Source organism: Aulostomus chinensis, chromosome 13 (assembly GCF_037954235.1).
Source record: "Aulostomus chinensis isolate RoL2024-O1b breed Wild chromosome 13, RoL_Achi_v1.0, whole genome shotgun sequence".
Classification (NCBI taxonomy): domain Eukaryota; kingdom Metazoa; phylum Chordata; class Actinopteri; order Syngnathiformes; family Aulostomidae; genus Aulostomus; species Aulostomus chinensis.
The window spans coordinates 7,083,146-7,101,045 of NC_141332.1; the positions used below are offsets into that span (position 1 = coordinate 7,083,146).

The window sequence follows — 17,900 nt, forward strand, 5'->3', positions numbered from 1 at the left end:
CTTTTTGTGACAGTTGCTTAAAGACAAATTTGTGATGTTAACACTTGATCCCCAAACCAGGTGGACATACGACTAAGACATGGATCACTATTTGGCCACTGGGTTCCCATGTAGTAACAACTACTGTGTACCCATGTGATGATGTAGTAATGATGTAGTAACAACTACTGGGTACCCATGTGATGATGTAGTAATGATGTAGTAAGAACTAAGTACCCATGTGATGATGTAGTAACAACTACTGGGTACCCATGTGATGATGTAGTAACAACTACTGGGTACCCATGTGATGATGTAGTAACAACTACTGGGTACCCATGTGATGATGTCGTAATGATGTAGTAACAACTACTGGGTACCCATGTGATGATGTAGTAATGATGTAGTAACAACTACTGGGTACCCATGTGATGATGTAGTAACAACTACTGGGTACCCATGTGATGATGTAGTAACAACTACTAGGTGGCTACTACTGTCTTGAAGTAATCACTCTGAACTCGAAGGTCAAGCTGAAGTTTATTTTCATCGACGACTCTGGACATTATAAAAATAAATAGATGATTCACAGTCAGTGGATCATAATACAAATTGTTATCAAAATTAAGTATCAGCCAGAATGAAGAATTAAACATGCGTGATCGCCGCTCCACCTGTGTACATGTTGCCCAGGCTTGCCTGGATGATTTGCAATGAACAAAATCTGTTGTCATTGAAACGTGATGCTGCTTTAGCACGCCGAGGACGCTTCCTCCTCCCACAGCTGTGGCGACAGCTCCGCGCCCACAGGTCACTGGTTGTCCTCCTGATCCAGGCTGTGTTTCTCAATGTAGCGTCTGGAAAACAAACACCAGTCCAGAGGTCACGAAGAGCCGATAATAGTGACGCCGTCATGGTAGAAGTCTGGGTATGTAACACCCACCCACACCAATGGGTGCATCACCCAGATTTCAGCGTCTCTACGTGGGCTCCTGATCAAGTTAAAATTCATTTTATTTTATCAATTGCTTGTCAGGCTCTCTCTGGACTTGCTCCAAGTCCTTTAGGCCTGCTAACACCATGTGCTCCAGGTCGCAAGCTAAGGTCGTCCTCTGCTCCCCGTTCCAGAGTCCAGGCTGAGGGCCCAGGGTGGTCGAGGGTGGTGTGGCTTTCTGGGAGACGGCTCCCTCTCAGCCTTCATGAGGATGTCAGACCAGTGAGCTCCAGGTTTGTCTTTAAATCTCAGTTAAACATCACTTAACGAGATGTGAGTTCTGAACTGAAAGAGCTCTACAACGAAAGCTGTCACTGTGATTATGATCCCCAGGTGTGATGTGGACTCACCAGTGGTGAGCAGAGCCGTCTGACTCAGCAACAGGTGGCCAGCCAGAATTTGACTGAGAAACAGAACTATTAGCTAAAGGACACTAAAACACAGCTGGACTGCAGTCCATTTCTGTGAGTCTGGGTCCCTCCCAGAAACAATCGCAGTCACCTGTATTGTGGCGACTGCAGGGTCCAGTCAGGAGGCGTGTCATGGTTCTTTTCGTCATCTTTTATCTCAGGCGAGAGCATCTTAAGAGTTTGTTCATACACTTGAAAATGTGTAAATTTTTGATGGAACCTCTGTCTTTCTGTTTATCTTGGCTCCAGTGTGCTGTGGGTGATAGAGGACTGTGGACACAGTGCTAGCATCAAGCAGGCCAATGTTTGCACGCTTGAACTCAGTCAGTCAGTTACAGCTCATCAGATAAACAGTATTCTAGCTTCATCCAGGAGTGAGAGGAGGCTGCTGCTGAGGTTTTGATCTGCTGCTGCATGTTGCCTCTTTGTGTCCTCCTCTGGCGTCACCAACTCCAGCCAGGATGGAGGCTCTTGGGTGTGCAGGGAACAGACTATTTCCAGGAGACTGAAACTGGTTTAACACTGAGCTTCCCGGACCTTTGTAAGTAGGGTCCAGTGTGAGATCCAATAAGCAGAGGGGAGCCGCGGCTACCCGTCCCTTGGTGAATCAAAGACTTGGGAGGGGGGGGCAGCACAACTGGTAACACGTCTTTCGGAATATTTTTCTCATGAAAAAATATGCAAATGTAACCAAAAATGAAACTGATGTCAGAAAAGTGATCAATGAATCGTTTTTGCGACAGCCTCATATCTGCCCGTGGATGGTATGAAGCTACTGACCAGCAGCTTTCAAATGTAGGTAGCGTCTTCTGGGAGACACTGACTGGGTTTCCTGCATAGTCATTTAAACGTGGCAGCCCCACCTTATGAACAAGAGGAGGAGCTGAGTATTTTAAGCGAGGAGCGTTCGGGGGAAAAATGGAGAAAGGGTGTGTGTGTGTATGCTCCTGTACCTGCTACATACTGAGGACTAGCATACGTGTTAAACCATCAGAGTGAGGACATTTCAGCAGGTCCTCAGATCTTCAATGGGATGTTTGAAGGTCAAGACTTGAGTTGAGGGTCAAGGTCAGAATTAGGTCAATCAAAGTCTTCCCAAAGATAGAAGTACGAGGGTGTGTGTGCGTTGTAGCAGCAGCTCAACGTGAGCAAGGCCATTAACCAGCTGCATTCTAAAATGTCTCTGTGGCGTTACTGCTGCACTGCCACTGCCAGAGCAAATTGCCGCCGTTCTCATCAATGATTTGGTCCCTATTAGAAGCCATGGCGCTGGTCAGGCACGTCCCAGCAGCAGCTGGGCGCTCCACTGACAATGTGTGGTGAGAACCTGGCCGATAACTAGCTAAACCCTTGGTAATCTCGGCTGCTCCTGATAGCTACTGTCATGAAAAGAGTAGAAGAAGAACCGGGAGCATGTGATAGGTTCGCTGCCCTGTTGTCATCATGGAGTGGAACTCATGATTGTTTGACAGAAACAATGAACCACTGCCAGTATGACATTGCAGTTGCAGAAATAATGATAACTTACTGCACTATTTTCTTACTTTTAATTCCTTTATAACAAGGTAGTATTATTCTTATTCTAAAATTGCCCCCCCCCCCCCCCCACACCTACACCTGATTATGTTGGAAACACTGACTGATATGATGAAGCTAGAATATAGTCAGTACTTCTGGCGGAGGGTAGACGCCCTGGACTTGAACCTGTCTGAGGGGAGTGAAGGAGTGGGGACAGGTGCATTTGACTTTAGACCGATGCAGCATGGAGAAGCTGTATCCAACAACAGAAGCATCCCTGGGAATTAATTCAAAGTTAATCTCAGACCTAATGAATACTGCAATACTGATTCTTCTGAACAATGTGCTGCGCATAAAGTAGCAGCTTTGGCTTTTGCAGCAGAGCATTTCAACGAGCGCACAAATATATGATGGCGAAAGAAGAGTTGAGAGGCTGATGAGGTAGCTGACCTTTCTGCGCCTGTCTTAATATAAAGCTACAGAGCTGCACATCGTCACCTGTCTCTCACTCCCGATACTGCAGAAGGTAAGAAAATCTAACCTTCTTGCAAAGTTATACAGCGCTTCTTTCCTCTCCTGGAGAGACAAATGTCTGTCAGCTGGTGATTTCCCAAAAGATTTGGCAGCAGGCTGTGAATGACAGGAGAAGGACTATGAACTTTCAGGGAGATAAATAAGCTGGAGAAACTGCATGAGCCCAGCAGAGTGGAGGAGGGAAACCTTGATGGTGGGGGCAGAGGCAGAGGGGTACGTGCTGCTCTTCGAGGGCCCAGATGTTGACGTGTCGCTTGCCTCCACTGGAGTCTGATCCTTGTTCTCCAGTAGATTGGTTATGGTGGCGTCCACACAATTAGTCTTTGCTGCAAAGTAAACAAGAGCAAATACAACTATGTTCAGAATGTGGAGCGAACGAAGGAGAGGGAAGAGACTGTGGCTTAGGATTGCAGAGCCTGTACAGAACAAGATGATGTTTCCTAACAGGTGGTTGAGCCGACAGCCCATCAGGGACCGGCGGCACAGAGGCAGGGCTGAACTAAATGTGCACTCATGTGGCGTCTTACCCAAGTCCTGAGCGATGACGTTGAGCGGGACATGAGGCAGCACGTCCTTCACCTGCTGGGCCATCTTTGCAACCCTATGCTCATCTGTTCCCAAACTGTGCACCATGAAACCAAGACCAAGAGAACCAGGTCTGACACCTGGAACCAGAGACACATCAGCTGAGATGCCTCACACACAGCTGGATCAGTCTGTAACACGCTCACAATCTCGAGTGTTGGCTAACACAGCCCTTTTGGGCTGAGAAGCCTTTTCAGTTTTTCGTGTGAGCACACGGATCCCCTCCAGGAGCACTGTCTCACCACATATGCATCATGTGAACCCAGCCCAGCACCTGCTGAACTAGAATGGACCCCGTCGCAACGAAGCACACAGAAAATGGAACCTGACCCACCGCCCACCTCCTGGACAGTACCAGCGTGGTTTGTGTCACATCAGAGAAGGTTCAGAGGGCAGTGGAGACGAGCGGCAAATGGAACGTTAGTCATATTCACAGGATGAGAAGAATAAGCGGTGCACTGGACACAGGGCCGCTGACAGGATGTCATCAAACAGTTGGCTTACTTGAAGAGGTCTGTGGTGCACTGTGTCTTTTCCTTTTGATGTGCTCTGCTTTGTCAGCTTTCGTGATTTTGGTAGAGACCAAGCCCAGCTCACACGCCAGCAGCTGAAAACAACGGCCAGACACAACCTTCAGTCAGACAGATCGACAGCAGGCTGATTTGAGGCTCAGCTGGCTGAAGTTTACCTCCTGGACTTTGTTGGCAAACTCCTGCAAGGACTCGCCATCTTGTCTGGATACTGGTGGGAGCCAACTGGGTTGGACAGACAAGCCAAAAGCAGTGTTATGTATAAACTCTGACTACAATTGTGTCAAAGAATCATTTTTGACTGCTAAAATTAAAAATGACTTGAACTGATGAGTGAAAAAAGTGATGATGATGCTCATTAATCATATCATTGATCCCAACGCCAACTATATTTTCTACTGCTAATAAATAAATAAAGATTTAGGGATCTACTTTACAGCACTGGGACCTTTTAACGAGAGAAACTCTGGTTTTAAAAATAAAAAGCTGTTGCTGGTAGAAATAATGATACAAATTATTTAGTACCTTACATGATACACTGTACATGGAGCAAAAAATGTCCACAAAAGCTCCATTAGCCAGCTGGACTCTGTGCTCTGTGGGCAGAAAAACACAAGTCAGTCAGTGGTGCTAGTAGTAGCAGGCTGGACCCTGACAGTACCACAACAGTTTCACTGCTCAACGGAGTCAATGGAGGCACCGGGCACACTTGTCACCCCCACATGTAACCAGGACATGACGAAAAGCTGAAAAAATATCAGTCAAACCTGGCTTACATGTATTTATCAAGCAAGTCTTCTGTGTGGGACTGAAGGAAATTAACTTACATTTGTTGCATTAAGAAATTTCACCAGGTCCCTTTCCAGTCAGAATAAACAATGATATTTCATGATATTCGTCCAATCCTTCATAACTTTTCCTTTTACTCTGTTTTCTTGCAGCAATGCTAATTTAAATGACATTACCAAAGCAATCAGTGGTCTTGTCACACGTAAGGCCACCGGCTGAATGGAGTCGGTCAGCGTGAAGGGCCAGGAGCTGAGAGGGAAACACAGCATGAGTGAGTGTGTGAGCTGGAACTCATAATTATAATAATAATAATAATAATTCATTTTATTTAGTGGTGCCTTTCATGACACTAAAAGTCACCTTACAAAGCAAAAATAGATTCAAACAAGTGCATACAAACAATAAGAATAAAAAAAACAATTAAAGAGAGAAGGCGAGATGGACCAGATTTCGAGTCTGGATTTACAAAGTGCCAGTGTTTCTGTGTTCTGGAGGTGGAGGGGGTGGGGGGTGGGGGGCTCTCCAGAGTTGGGGGCAGAGTGGCAGAAAGCTCCGCCTCCCATGGCAGTGAGGCGAACAGAGGTGACAGTGAGGTTAATGGTGGAAGAAGAGCTGAGGGTGGGGAAGCTCATGAGGAGCAGGTCAGAGAGGTATGGGGGGCGACTTATGGATGGTCTCGTATGTTAACAGTCGGATGTCGTATTGGATGCGGTCAGCAATGGGCAGCCAGCGTAGCTGCAGGGGAGATGTGACAGGTAGATGGGGTCCAGGTAATGATGCTGGTGGCAGAGTTCTGAACCAGCTGAGGTTTGTGGAGGGACCTCTGAGGGAGACCAAACAGAAGGAAGTTTCAGTGGTCAAGCTGGGAAGGGACTGGACTATGGCCCAAAATATCAGTAGTGTGTGTGTGTGTGTGGGGGGGGGGGGGGGGGGGACACGGGACGATCAATACTGCAAAGAATGAGATGTCAGAGAAAAAAGAAAAGAAAAAGTCCACCAAGCAAGCGGTGATGCTGGAGCTGACGGTCCCATGGGAAGATCGCTGAGAAAGAAGCCTTTGAGAGGAAACTCTCCCAGTACGTCGGACTGGTCAGTGATTGTCAGCAGGCTGGGTGGAGAGCAAGGTGTCTTCCGGTGGAGGTCAGTTGCAGGGGGTTTTTAGCCCGTTTTTTGGCCAGAGCCTTCAGCAGTTTAGGCATCCAGGGAGAGAGGAAGAGGAGAGCCATCGGCAGTACCACCGATGCGGCAGAGAGAGCCTCGGGATGGCTGTGGCCCAAAAGAGGAGAGCCATGGAGTCACGGTAGCTAGCCATCTGGACACAAGCCGGGGTCTGATCAGCCCTGGTTGGGTCACCTAAAGGAGGGTGTATGATGCTGAAAGACCCGAAACACCCAATGATTCCAGGAACATGACTGAAGTTGTGTCCAGAGATATCAGTAGATGTACGTACACAGTTGTGAGTATGGAAAAGCATAAAAGGAGAACAGCAGCAGTGTCAATAATCGCAGACTGAAAACAGATGATCGTCTGAGGCTGGTTGAGTTCAATCACCGTTAGCTGTGTAGATGAATTCCACACAGTTACAGTTCAGATTACACACATAAACCTGGATGTTCTTACCTGAACCTGAGCAGACCAGTGCGGCCATTGGTGGTGTCCTCTTCAGGAAGCAGGAGCAACGGTGGGGTGCCCTCAGTGGAGCAGTACCTCTGCAGGGACTCTCCTACAGCTCCCTGGCCAGACGCCGACTGGATCTCCATGAACCCTCTGGCCCAACACACAAAGCCTGTGGAGCCCTCCAACTGGGGCTGATGAGCAGGGGACAACACTGTCACTACCATCCTGCTCCATGTTACAGCCTCAAAAGCACCAGGTTATGAAGCTTCTACTGGTCAGCCCTGTATTAGCAAGGCTGAGGATGGAGACTTCCACAGGTCCCAAACACTACCAAACACACTTTGACAGCCAATTGAGTCTTTTTAATCAACTTGCTACCTGTTTCACAGCCACATCTGTCACAATGTAGGTGTACAATAGCAAGACTTTTAGGCCTGCAGTGCATCACATGACGTATCAACAAAAATCTGACAGTATTTTCATTGGATGCAAAATCTGCTCATGCCCCTGAGTACAGTGAGCTATTCAAGTTTTACTTACTTTTCCCAGAAGAGAAATAAATATTGGGCTAAAAAAATACTCTGATTGTGGCTTCTTAATCTCATTGGCACATAACAAGAGAAGGACCAAACACCAGGATGTTAAGTGTCTTTTTCATGAACATCTTTGAGTGGGTCAGCATGCCTGTCGGTGAGAAATGTTGTTGAGTGGCGTGTCTCCACCTTCCACAGACAGCTTTCAGACAGTATGTCCCTGACGTGTGCAGCTGCAGGAGGCAGTTCAGGCCTATTTTCCTAACATACAGTACATGTTGCACAACGCGGTCTAGCCATGAAAAGGATGAGTGGAGGACACTCACGGTGCAGCACGGGTTCAGGAGGTTGATCATGTTGTGATCAAACTGGGTCACGTGATTGCATATGTAGAGCTTGGTATTTTTGTCCCTGGAACGAGGGTTTCTCTGTCTCACATGCATCCCCAGGACTGAGCACATGACCCTCACGATAAATCTGGAGATGACGAGGAGAGAAGTTAGTGTGAACAGGCTGAGGTCACACACTCAGACGTACAGTGATACTCAGGTCATTCACACGCCAAGTCCATAAAGTCAGCTTGATTGGCCGACATCCCGCATGTACGAGACATGCAGGAGATGACACGGTGTTTCTCACGGCTCCAGGTGTTGAGAGGCATTAACAACTCCTACATCGAAATATAACAGCATAAGGATGTAAATGTAAAAATACAAAGAAGACGTATACATCAAATTTATAAAAATGTAACTCTGCACCCATGTTGAGAATTTAAGAATGAGCTGAAGATACTTTTCAGCACTGTGTCGACCACTGATGAGCGTATCTAAATAATCCAGCTCTGACATCCTTGAGTTTGTTTTCAACCTGATATTATCTAGCAGAAACTTTGTTAGTCGAGGGGTTGGAGGAGGGGGTTGTTGTGTGATGTAGACTCCAGACTCTGCACTACACTGAACAATAATTTAATAAACTCTAAATATTAAAAAATTATTATATTAAGGAGGAGGAGGAGGAGGAGGAGGAGGAGGGTCAGTTGGCCAACTTCCAGATGAACGTCTTCCCAAAAAGTTTTATTTTTCTTTTTTCCCGGATGATGGCGAAAGTTGTCAGACAGCGACAAAGCGCAAAGACGTTCAACCAGCAGGTGTCGCTGTTGGGACGCGTCCCACCATTCAGAGGCAAACCACATAGACCTGCTGTACTTAAAGATTTAAATACTGATTTCCGATTCATGACACGTGTTTTAACGAGTTGTGCTGAGAAGTGAGACTGGCATTGGTCACGTTTGGAATGAAAGGAAGAGAGCAGGACTGAATAACACGGCCAATATCGTTTTCTTTTTTTGGAAGATGTTAGTTAAGGCGGCAGGCATTTGTTGCTTAGGTGGCCGCCTCGGCTATAAAGTGCAGCAGGAAACCCTGTCGAGTGAGCGAGATGAAATGCAGTTGGCTAAAAACAGGCGATGTTTTATTTTAGCCAGTGGAAAAAAGCTGAGCTTGGCCAGTGAGCCAAAGGGTGAAACTTGGACCTTGAAGTCTCCTGAGAGATGTGTGGACATTAGATACAGACTATATTCATAACAGATGAATACACGATCAATATACCTACCTTCTAATAAAACACTCTGGAAGGGCACAGCTGACCAAGAACACATGGACACCAATAAAAATCCGTATTAACATCAAACAGATGCCGACTGGAAAGTAAATCAGCAACAGCAGGAGAAGAAGTGGATCTTTGGGGAAGCTGTGCAGGAGAGAGAGACAGAGAGAGAGAGAGGGGGCTGTGAGCCGGACGCAGCAACCCGGTCTCCAGTTCACATTCCAGCCACAACCAGATCTCAACATGGCTGCTGTTCATGTCTCCTGGCATCATGTTTAAAGTTAGTACTTCTTCTTAATAAAGAGAAAGAATATAAACACCCATTTTTCAACATTAGCAGGTCTTGGGATGAGTCTGGCGGTCCATCACCATGTATTCCAACAGCACCAACAGGAAAAACTACAGGTCTGTGTCTAGGTAGAAGGTCCCATTTCTCAAGCATGCGGGGGTTCGCTAAATTCTGACATTTAATGTGAAAACTCCACATAAACAAATAACTTTACCACCTGCTTCAACACTGAGTCAGCATTATGCTGTCTAGTTCCCTTTTCCCACCACAATCATCCACTCTCGTAATCACACGTGTCTCCACCATGGACTCAGCGAGTCCAGTGGTCCGGATCACTGCTGCAGAAACCAGCGCCTCCAGTTCTGCTTGAGTGACATGTTAAACGCCGTGGAACCGTTTCAGTCTCAGAGTATTTGACTAACGCACGTCAACTTATAACATCTGAGGGGACGTCTAGCTGAGGGACGTGTGAGTGTGTCTAAGGGGATGTTCAGCTGAGGGGACGTCTAACTAAGGGGACGTCTAGTTGAGAGATGCTAGCTGGGGGACGTGTGAGTGTGTCTAAGGGGACATCTGAGGGGGCGTCTAGCTGGGGGGGACATCTAGCTGAGGGACGTGTACCTGAGGGGACATGTAGCTGGGGGACGTCTTGCTGAGGGACATCTAGCTGAGGGGACGTGTGGCTGGGTGACGTGTAGCGGAGGGACCTGTAGCCGAGAGGACCTCTAGCTGGGGAACATCTAGCTGAGGGGACGTGTGGCTGGGCGACGTGTAGCTGGGGGACGCTAGCAGCATCCGCGGGTTGAAGATGCTGTTGACTACTGTCACTGAATTATGGAGAAAAACACCCTCGGCCACCTGGAGACACCTCGTTAGTTCTGCCGGCCTCCATTTGCACTGAGCCGAGCGCCAGTGACCACAGCGGGACGTGCAGGCGTCACTGGCGAGGAGCCGGACTGGCTAGTTTGCTGCATGCTTTCAGAGAACTAATCAGGCTACTGGTTAGCTAGCGTCTATCAGGCGGCGGTTTAATACTGAATGACGTTGACGCCAGGAGCTGCGGCTAACACCTGGTTAGCTTAGCACTACATTAGCTCGCCCCGTCGGCTGACTTACCGACGAAAGTCAAACATGTCTTCAATCCCCGGAGCCTCCATGTCTGCCGGTCAGACCTCTGCTCAGGGCCACTGCTATGAACGCAACCACAGGCTCCCTGAAGGGGAATTCTTCATAACGTTCCGCAGCGGTAAACGGTGCGCTGGCTAACCGGCAGCTAACGTCACTGTCAGGCTCTTCTTGTCACGGCTTCAGGCTAGTTTGGGGCATTAGCTTAGCAGGTGTCAACAGACAGCCTGCTACGTCCTGCTAGCGCTGCTAAGGCAGTATGCTCCGCTAGCGCCAGCATCATTACTTCCGGTTCAAGTCCCCTAGAATGACGTCATAGTCACCTCCTTCAAAACAAGTGCCGCGTCAAGTCAGAAGCGGGTTGGCGGGTATGTGCTGCCCTCCAGTGGTAGTATTTGGTAGTGTCACGGCAATCCTAGATGTTGAAATGCAGTTAGGATCCGAGTACAGTGACCAATGTGAAACCATCCCGTAGCATTGACGGATGATTGACGGGAGCGAATACAGAGGCTGACGTGTAGCCATAGGCGTGGTGGGGGGGGGGGGGCATGAAAATGTGGATTTTTTTGTGATGTTTTTATTTCGAATGATTCTGGTGGTGAATGAAAGCAAAACCACGCTGAAAAAACGTAGGACACACATTACAGTATTAGACACATTACAGTAGTACACAAAACATTTTATTATATATTTTGATAATACAGGTGTTGCCGGGATCCTAAATTAGATCCTTCGTGTCGCAACTGCCTGTGATGTTTACTCGATGTCCCTGAACACACCACGCTGATCCAGAGGAAGAAGCCCCAGCGTCAGTCTCCCGTCTCCTCCGCCGCGATCACGATGCTGGGATTCTCACTCTGGCTGGCCTTGGCCGCCGTTGGGGGCTCTGTGCTGACGCTTGGCGAGGACCTGGGACAGTCTCTGTTCGGGCCTCCCGGGTCTCCCATCCCGCTTCAGGAGTCCGACCCAGGCCTACAGAAGGCTTTGCAGTTCGCCGAGGAGCGATACAACATGGCTTCCAACGCCCTGCACCTCCGCCGTGTCCGCCGGCTCCTGTCAGCAACCAAGCAGGTGCACCACCGCGTTTCTCCGACATCGGTACCGATGTAGCACACCGGGCCGCGCGACAAGGTCGCATTAGGCGTGTTTGATGTTCAGTAAACAAGAGGGAGGCGATTTGCGTCGGTGATTAGTGAAACCGGAAACAACAGAGGTCCCCTTCAAAACAAAAGTGCAAACTACTCACTGCGGTACAAACAACAACAATATTCCAAATGCACAAATTCAAAGACTGTCAGATGTTTCATGTTGGTGGTTTATGCTAGCACCCACCAGCTTGCTGGCATGTTGTACCTCAGTAATGGCATCTGTCAGGGTGACCGGAAGTCGCTTTATTGGCTCGAAGTTGCTTGATAGTTCCCGGATGATGTGAATTTTCTCAGCGTGTCCATCTTTTCAGCCCGGCTGCTCAGGCACGAGCATCTAGTACCAAAACACAAGCTAGCTCATCATATTGATGATTGGCTACATCTGATTGGTCATAAATCTTTCATCAGTTCAAGTAATGAAAGAATCTGAAGAGTGACGTCTCAACACCTGAGGAGTCAGTGGATGGTGTAATGTCTGTAATTATGAAGTCAGAGGGTAACCATAGTGTTTGGCTTGTGACGTTTCACACCATAGAATGTGGCTGAAAGGGTGTGTGTGTGTGTGTGTGTGTGTGTGTGTGTTTGTGTGTGTGTGTGCTTGCAGCTGGTGAAGGGGGTCCGCTACACTCTAACAGTGGAACTCAGTAACACCCAGTGTAAGAAATCCAGCACGCTGAGGACATGTGACTTCTACCCCGAGTTACACAAACTCAAGGTAGGTGTGTGTGTGTGTGTTGATGTGTTACTACAGCAGAGTAGTTGTGTGCCAACCGTCATCTGATCTCATGACTGGGGTTTGACACCGGCGTGATCCACTGGTGTTCTCATCAGTGTTCTGTGTTCTGTGTTGTTAAGAAGCTTAGAACCCATGATTCCTCTTCATGCTCAATGTCCTGTCCCTGCTCTGTATTGGGTTTTTCAGACGGAGGTTTGTGTGTTCGAGGTTTGGGACGTTCCATGGCAGGGAACCTCAACTTTGCTCAAACAGAAGTGCCAACCCAAAGGTGGGAACCAGAGAACTTGCTGGAACAGAGACTAGAACAATGGCGTGACGTGTGAGCTCAGTTTCATGCTGGCAGCCTGAGCCTCATGTTTGACCCCCAACACAGAAATGTCATACAACACTGATGTTTACTCAGCTGAGTGGAACCCCCACATGCCACTCAGGGTGATTGACAGGTGAAGAAGCTCAGCCCAGGGGGAGCCATGTCAAACACCGCAGAGCAGCCTCCCGCTGCTGCATCCATTCACCCGCTGCAGGTCAACTACACACATGTTGTATGTACGCTGACGTGTTCCCGTCGTTTGTCTTTGTTTGCAGCTGATGCTGAAGTGGAGGAGGCCACCAGGGACCCGTCCAGCAGCCAGCAGGTCCACACACTGACTTCCTTCAGCCACAGACCTCAAACACACCTGCAATAATCACTTTGACTGGTGTGTGTGTGTGTGTGTGTGTGTGTGCGTGTGTATCAGGAGTCTGTGGAGCTGCTAGGCCAGTTTAAAGACTTCATGATGAAATACAAGAAAGTCTACAGCAGCCAAGAGGGTGAGTATGTGTGTGTGTGTGGGAGAGAGAGAGAGCAAGTGTGTGAGAGAGAGAGAGAGCGAGAGAGAGCAAGTGTGTGTGTGTGAGAGAGAGAGAGAGCGTGTGAGAGAGAGAGAGAGCAAGTGTGTGTGTGAGAGAGAGAGAGAGCAAGTGTGTGTGTGAGAGAGAGAGAGAGCAAGTGTGTGTGAGAGAGAGCAAGTGTGTGTGTGTGTGTGAGAGAGAGAGAGCAAGTGTGTGAGAGAGAGAGAGCAAGTGTGTGTGTGTGAGAGAGAGAGAGAGCAAGTGTGTGTGAGAGAGAGAGAGAGCAAGTGTGTGTGAGAGAGAGAGAGAGCAAGTGTGTGTGAGAGAGAGAGGGCAAGTGTGTGTGTGTGTGAGAGAGAGAGCAAGTGTGTGTGTGAGAGAGAGAGCAAGTGTGTGTGTGAGAGAGAGAGCAAGTGTGTGTGAGAGAGAGAGAGCAAGTGTGTGTGAGAGAGAGAGAGCAAGTGTGTGTGAGAGAGAGAGAGCAAGTGTGTGTGAGAGAGAGAGAGCAAGTGTGTGTGTGAGAGAGAGAGAGAGCAAGTGTGTGAGAGAGAGAGAGCAAGCGTGTGAGAGAGAGAGCGAGAGCATGTGTGAGATTTCCCATGACCGGAGTCCAGCAATACCTGAGAGTCCAAGATGGAGGAACCCATCGGTCAGATGCACAGATCCACACCATCAGAGCTGACAGCTACGCTGCTTAGCTTAGCACAGTGAATGATAGCGGGTGGGAAGTGTTAGCATAGCCCCTGGAAGCAGGAGGAGTCTGGATGTTCTTTCAAACACGCTGATGTGTTCCCCTTGTAGAGGCGGAGCGCCGTCTGCAGATCTTCCACCAGAACCTAAGGACTGCTGAGAAGATCCAGTCTGTGGATCAGGGTTCAGCAGAGTACGGGATCACCAAGTTCAGCGACCTCACTGGTGTGTGTGTGTGTGTGTGTGTGCGTGTGTGTCTCCACATTGTTTATGAGGAAATGCACTTTTTGCTTTCCTGTCTTTCACATCAACATCTGACTTCTTTCCTTCTGTCTGTCAAGAGGACGAGTTTCGCTCTACATATCTGAACCCGCTGCTGAGTCAGTGGACTCTCCAACGGCCAATGAAACCGGCCTCTCGCGCCCAAGGCCCCGCCCCCGACAGCTGGGACTGGAGGGATCACGGTGCTGTCAGCCCTGTTAAAAACCAGGTAGCATCAGTTGTGGATAGGTCAGTTAGTAAAGCTGGTGGAGGTGACGAGAGCCATGGATGCAGTTGCTCACGTGACCAGCTGATCAGTGATATGTCCTGCTAATGAGTGTGTGTGTGTGTGTGTGTGTGTGTGCGCGTGCGCAGGGCATGTGTGGGTCTTGCTGGGCGTTTTCTGTCACAGGGAATATTGAAGGACAGTGGTTTCTAAAAAATGGAACTTTGCTGTCATTGTCTGAGCAAGGTAAACTTCTCCTGCACAAGAACCAGTTATCTCTGTTGATGGCCCAGTTTGATTGGTTTATTGATCTGCCAATCACAGAGCTGGTTGACTGCGATGGGCTGGACCAGGCGTGCAGAGGCGGGCTGCCCTCAAATGCTTATGAAGCTATCGAGAGGCTTGGTGAGTGTGAGCAAGCACTTTCTACCTGCTGGTTTCCTTCACAATGAAGGACTTGACTCATGGGTGTGGTCCAGGCGGTCTGGAGTCGGAGAGGGACTACTCCTACACCGGACGCAAACAGAACTGCGACTTCAGCAGCAGGAAGGTGGCGGCCTACATCAACAGCTCGGTGGAACTCTCCAAAGACGAGAGCGGTGAGTGAGGTTGCGTCATCGTCAGAGGGGTCCTCCGCGCGTCCGCTAGCATGTTGACCTCTGACCTCAAGAACGGCTTTTCTTGTGTGTGCGGATGCGAAACGGACTGATGTTCTTCTCCTGTGGCTCAGAAATCGCAGCCTGGCTGGCAGAGAATGGTCCGATCTCTGTGGCTCTGAATGCCTTTGCCATGCAGGTACGCTGTCGCTGCGGCAGACCAGAAACACTTACGATGTCACTGTGCTTGTGCTTACATCATCACATTAACCTGTGCTACTCTGCACCTGCAGTTCTACAGGAAGGGAGTGTCACACCCTTTCAAGATCTTCTGCAACCCCTGGATGATCGACCACGCCGTGCTGATGGTGGGATACGGGCAACGTACGTGATTGAGGTGGCCACTAACAAATATGGCTGCCATATTTTTATTATGAGCATCGTATGACCTCCAGTCAGATCCAGATGGACTAAATGCACTTCAGGGCCCAGCTGAACGGCGCCGTCTGCATTATTGTGACCAGCAGCAGAACGCTCGCATATCTGTGGGAGGTTCAAACACTGGTGCTGCACTGCTGACAGGCCTCACGGTGGACGAGCCAGAGCCGCTCAGCTGGGCCCGAATATCACACCATCGAGGCTGCTGCTGGGACTGGTGCTTGTATTGGTACTGGTCCCGCTGGTACTGGTGCTTGTATTGGTACTGGTCCCGCTGGTACTGGTGCTTGTATTGGTACTGGTATTGCTGGTACTGGTGCTTGTATTGGTACTGGTCCTGCTGGTACTGTTGCTTGTATTGGTACTGGTACTGCTGGTGCTTGTATTGGTACTGGTCCTGCAAGTGCTGGTGCTTGTTTTGATACTGGCACTGCTGGTGCTGGTGCTTGTATTGGTACTGGTCCTGCTGGTGCTTGTATTGGTACTGGTCCTGCAAGTGCTGGTGCTTGTATTGGTACTGGTCCTACTGGTGCTGGTGCTTGTATTGGTACTGGTCCTGCTGGTGCTGGTGCTTGTATTGGTACTGGTCCTACTGGTGCTTGTATTGGTACTGGTCCTGCTGGTGCTTGTATTGATACTGGCACTGCTGTTGCTGGTGCTTATACTGATACTGGTCCTGCTGGTGGTGGGTCAGCTTGGTCCATACCATTGGAGTTGAGGCATCAAGGCCGGCTCACATGTCTTGGTTGCGATCCGGCTCAGGGAAAGGGAAGCAACATGAAACCAGTTATAACTGGTATCAATAAAACTATTAAAGCTGGATACCAAAGGTAACGAAGGAAAAGAACTGGTGGTGTTGCTCTTATCAAAGTAATGGAACAGAAACAGAGTCCTCATCAGGAGAACTTACCACTAACGGTCTGAAGGTTGAGCTAAAAGGATCCTCACCAGCTGGAACACTGGTGGGAAAACAGAACCATGCGAAAGTTGGCCCCCCGTGTGTTCTGGTGGGTCCAGACAGATACCACAGCCCTGTGTGAACTGGGAGCGGTTCTCTGTTGTTGCTCCCAGCACAAACCCTTTTGGACACACTGGCTGCTCGGCCTCAGAGACCACACAGTTCTGCCGGGGCGTGCAGTGCGTTGGCCGCCAGGTGAATGGCTCTGCCAGGCTTTAGAAGAGTGGGCGGCAGGAACCACACCTCTGTCATTGGCATCCAATCAGGGACCAGAGACCAGAACGTTTGCATAAACACAGATGGGGGGGCAGGCACTGGCCGTAACAGTCTGACAGATGTGCTGAGCAGCAGGACCCGGACCCAGGTGTTCCTGCCGTGTGCTAGGACACAACACCATGGCAGCAGCCAGTTGTGAGCCCTGTCTCTGTCCCTACAGGTGCTGGAGTCCCATTCTGGGCCATCAAGAACAGCTGGGGGGAGGACTATGGAGAAGAGGTGAGACGGCCGGCGGCAGCAGGTGGAGGTGGTGGGAGGATCCAGGTGCCATGTGCACCTGGCGGCCGTATCTAGAATACTTGAATGTTCAGGAGTTGAGCACAAACACGCCAGAGCTGCTTGTCTCTCATTGGTCGGACTTGTGTTTGATCTACATACCTGACACAAGTTTGATGAGCAGCTCTGACAGCCACAAGAGCCTCTCAGGGATCGTGTGTGTGTGTGTGTGTGTGTGTGTGTGTGTGTGTGTGTGTGTGTGTGTGTGTGTGTGTGTGTGTGTGTGTTTGTATGTGTTTAACTCTCCTCTCTCTACTCCAGGGTTACTACTACCTGTACAGAGGGTCCAGCGCCTGTGGGATCAACAGGATGTGTTCCTCTGCTGTTGTCAACTAAACCACTAACACACACACACACCCCCCCCCCCCCACACACACACACACCCCTTCCTACCACGTGTATTAATACTAAGTTTTACTGAGCTACTGAATAAATTACCTTGAATCTGAAGTGATTCCGTTCACCCTGCAGGTCTGCAGTGGTCTCCATAGCGATACTCTGACCCTGGTTAGGCTGCTGTCTCCCTAGTATTCTCTGATGTGTTGTCTGATGTATTCTCTGATGTGTTCTCTGATGTGTTCTCTGATGTGCTTATGTCACATAACTACTGACTTGGGTTTTGTTCTCTACAGGCTTCTCAGCTGCAGTTTTTGCTGTGAGACAGTGAGAAATAAATGAAGGTTGAAGTCGAACGTGTGCAGTCTTTGTGGTCTTTACATTCCTCCATGCGTCGACGCCCAGCTGCTTCCTCACAGCAATGCAGAGACGTGCAGCGACCGTGTCTGGAGGACTAAGATATGCCTGTTTGTGTGAATGTCCCGTAGCTGCAGTGTGTCATGTCTTTTTGAAATTAAGAGCGTTAGCAGTAATTGTGTTCTGTCTCTGTTTGGAGGATGAATTCGCTGGAGCGCCCAGCAGCAACTTTTGTGGTGAACCTCACACTGAAGATAAGAGCT

General features: G+C 49.2%; 2 protein-coding genes across 2 annotated transcripts; one reads left to right on the forward strand and one right to left on the reverse strand.

Annotated features, from left to right (window-relative positions):
* Positions 1-500: 500 nt before the first annotated feature.
* aup1 (AUP1 lipid droplet regulating VLDL assembly factor) lies at positions 501-10,791 on the reverse strand. The gene is made up of 12 exons (XM_086222905.1): positions 10,500-10,791; positions 9,101-9,238; positions 7,816-7,966; positions 6,960-7,147; positions 5,516-5,588; positions 5,076-5,146; positions 4,709-4,775; positions 4,525-4,627; positions 3,963-4,100; positions 3,622-3,761; positions 3,443-3,531; positions 501-836 (listed from the first exon to the last, which is right to left on the reverse strand). The coding sequence occupies exons 1-12, from the start codon at positions 10,538-10,540 to the stop codon at positions 791-793; spliced, it is 1,245 nt and encodes a 414-aa protein (XP_086079031.1). The 5' UTR covers positions 10,541-10,791; the 3' UTR covers positions 501-790.
* A 481-nt stretch (positions 10,792-11,272) lies between these two features.
* ctsf (cathepsin F) lies at positions 11,273-17,327 on the forward strand. Its single transcript, XM_086222904.1, has 14 exons — positions 11,273-11,579; positions 12,261-12,371; positions 12,579-12,660; positions 12,978-13,027; positions 13,130-13,202; positions 14,025-14,138; positions 14,255-14,403; positions 14,550-14,646; positions 14,725-14,805; positions 14,880-14,999; positions 15,131-15,195; positions 15,290-15,380; positions 16,829-16,887; positions 17,206-17,327. The coding sequence occupies exons 1-14, from the start codon at positions 11,349-11,351 to the stop codon at positions 17,278-17,280; spliced, it is 1,398 nt and encodes a 465-aa protein (XP_086079030.1). The 5' UTR covers positions 11,273-11,348; the 3' UTR covers positions 17,281-17,327.
* Positions 17,328-17,900: the final 573 nt, after the last annotated feature.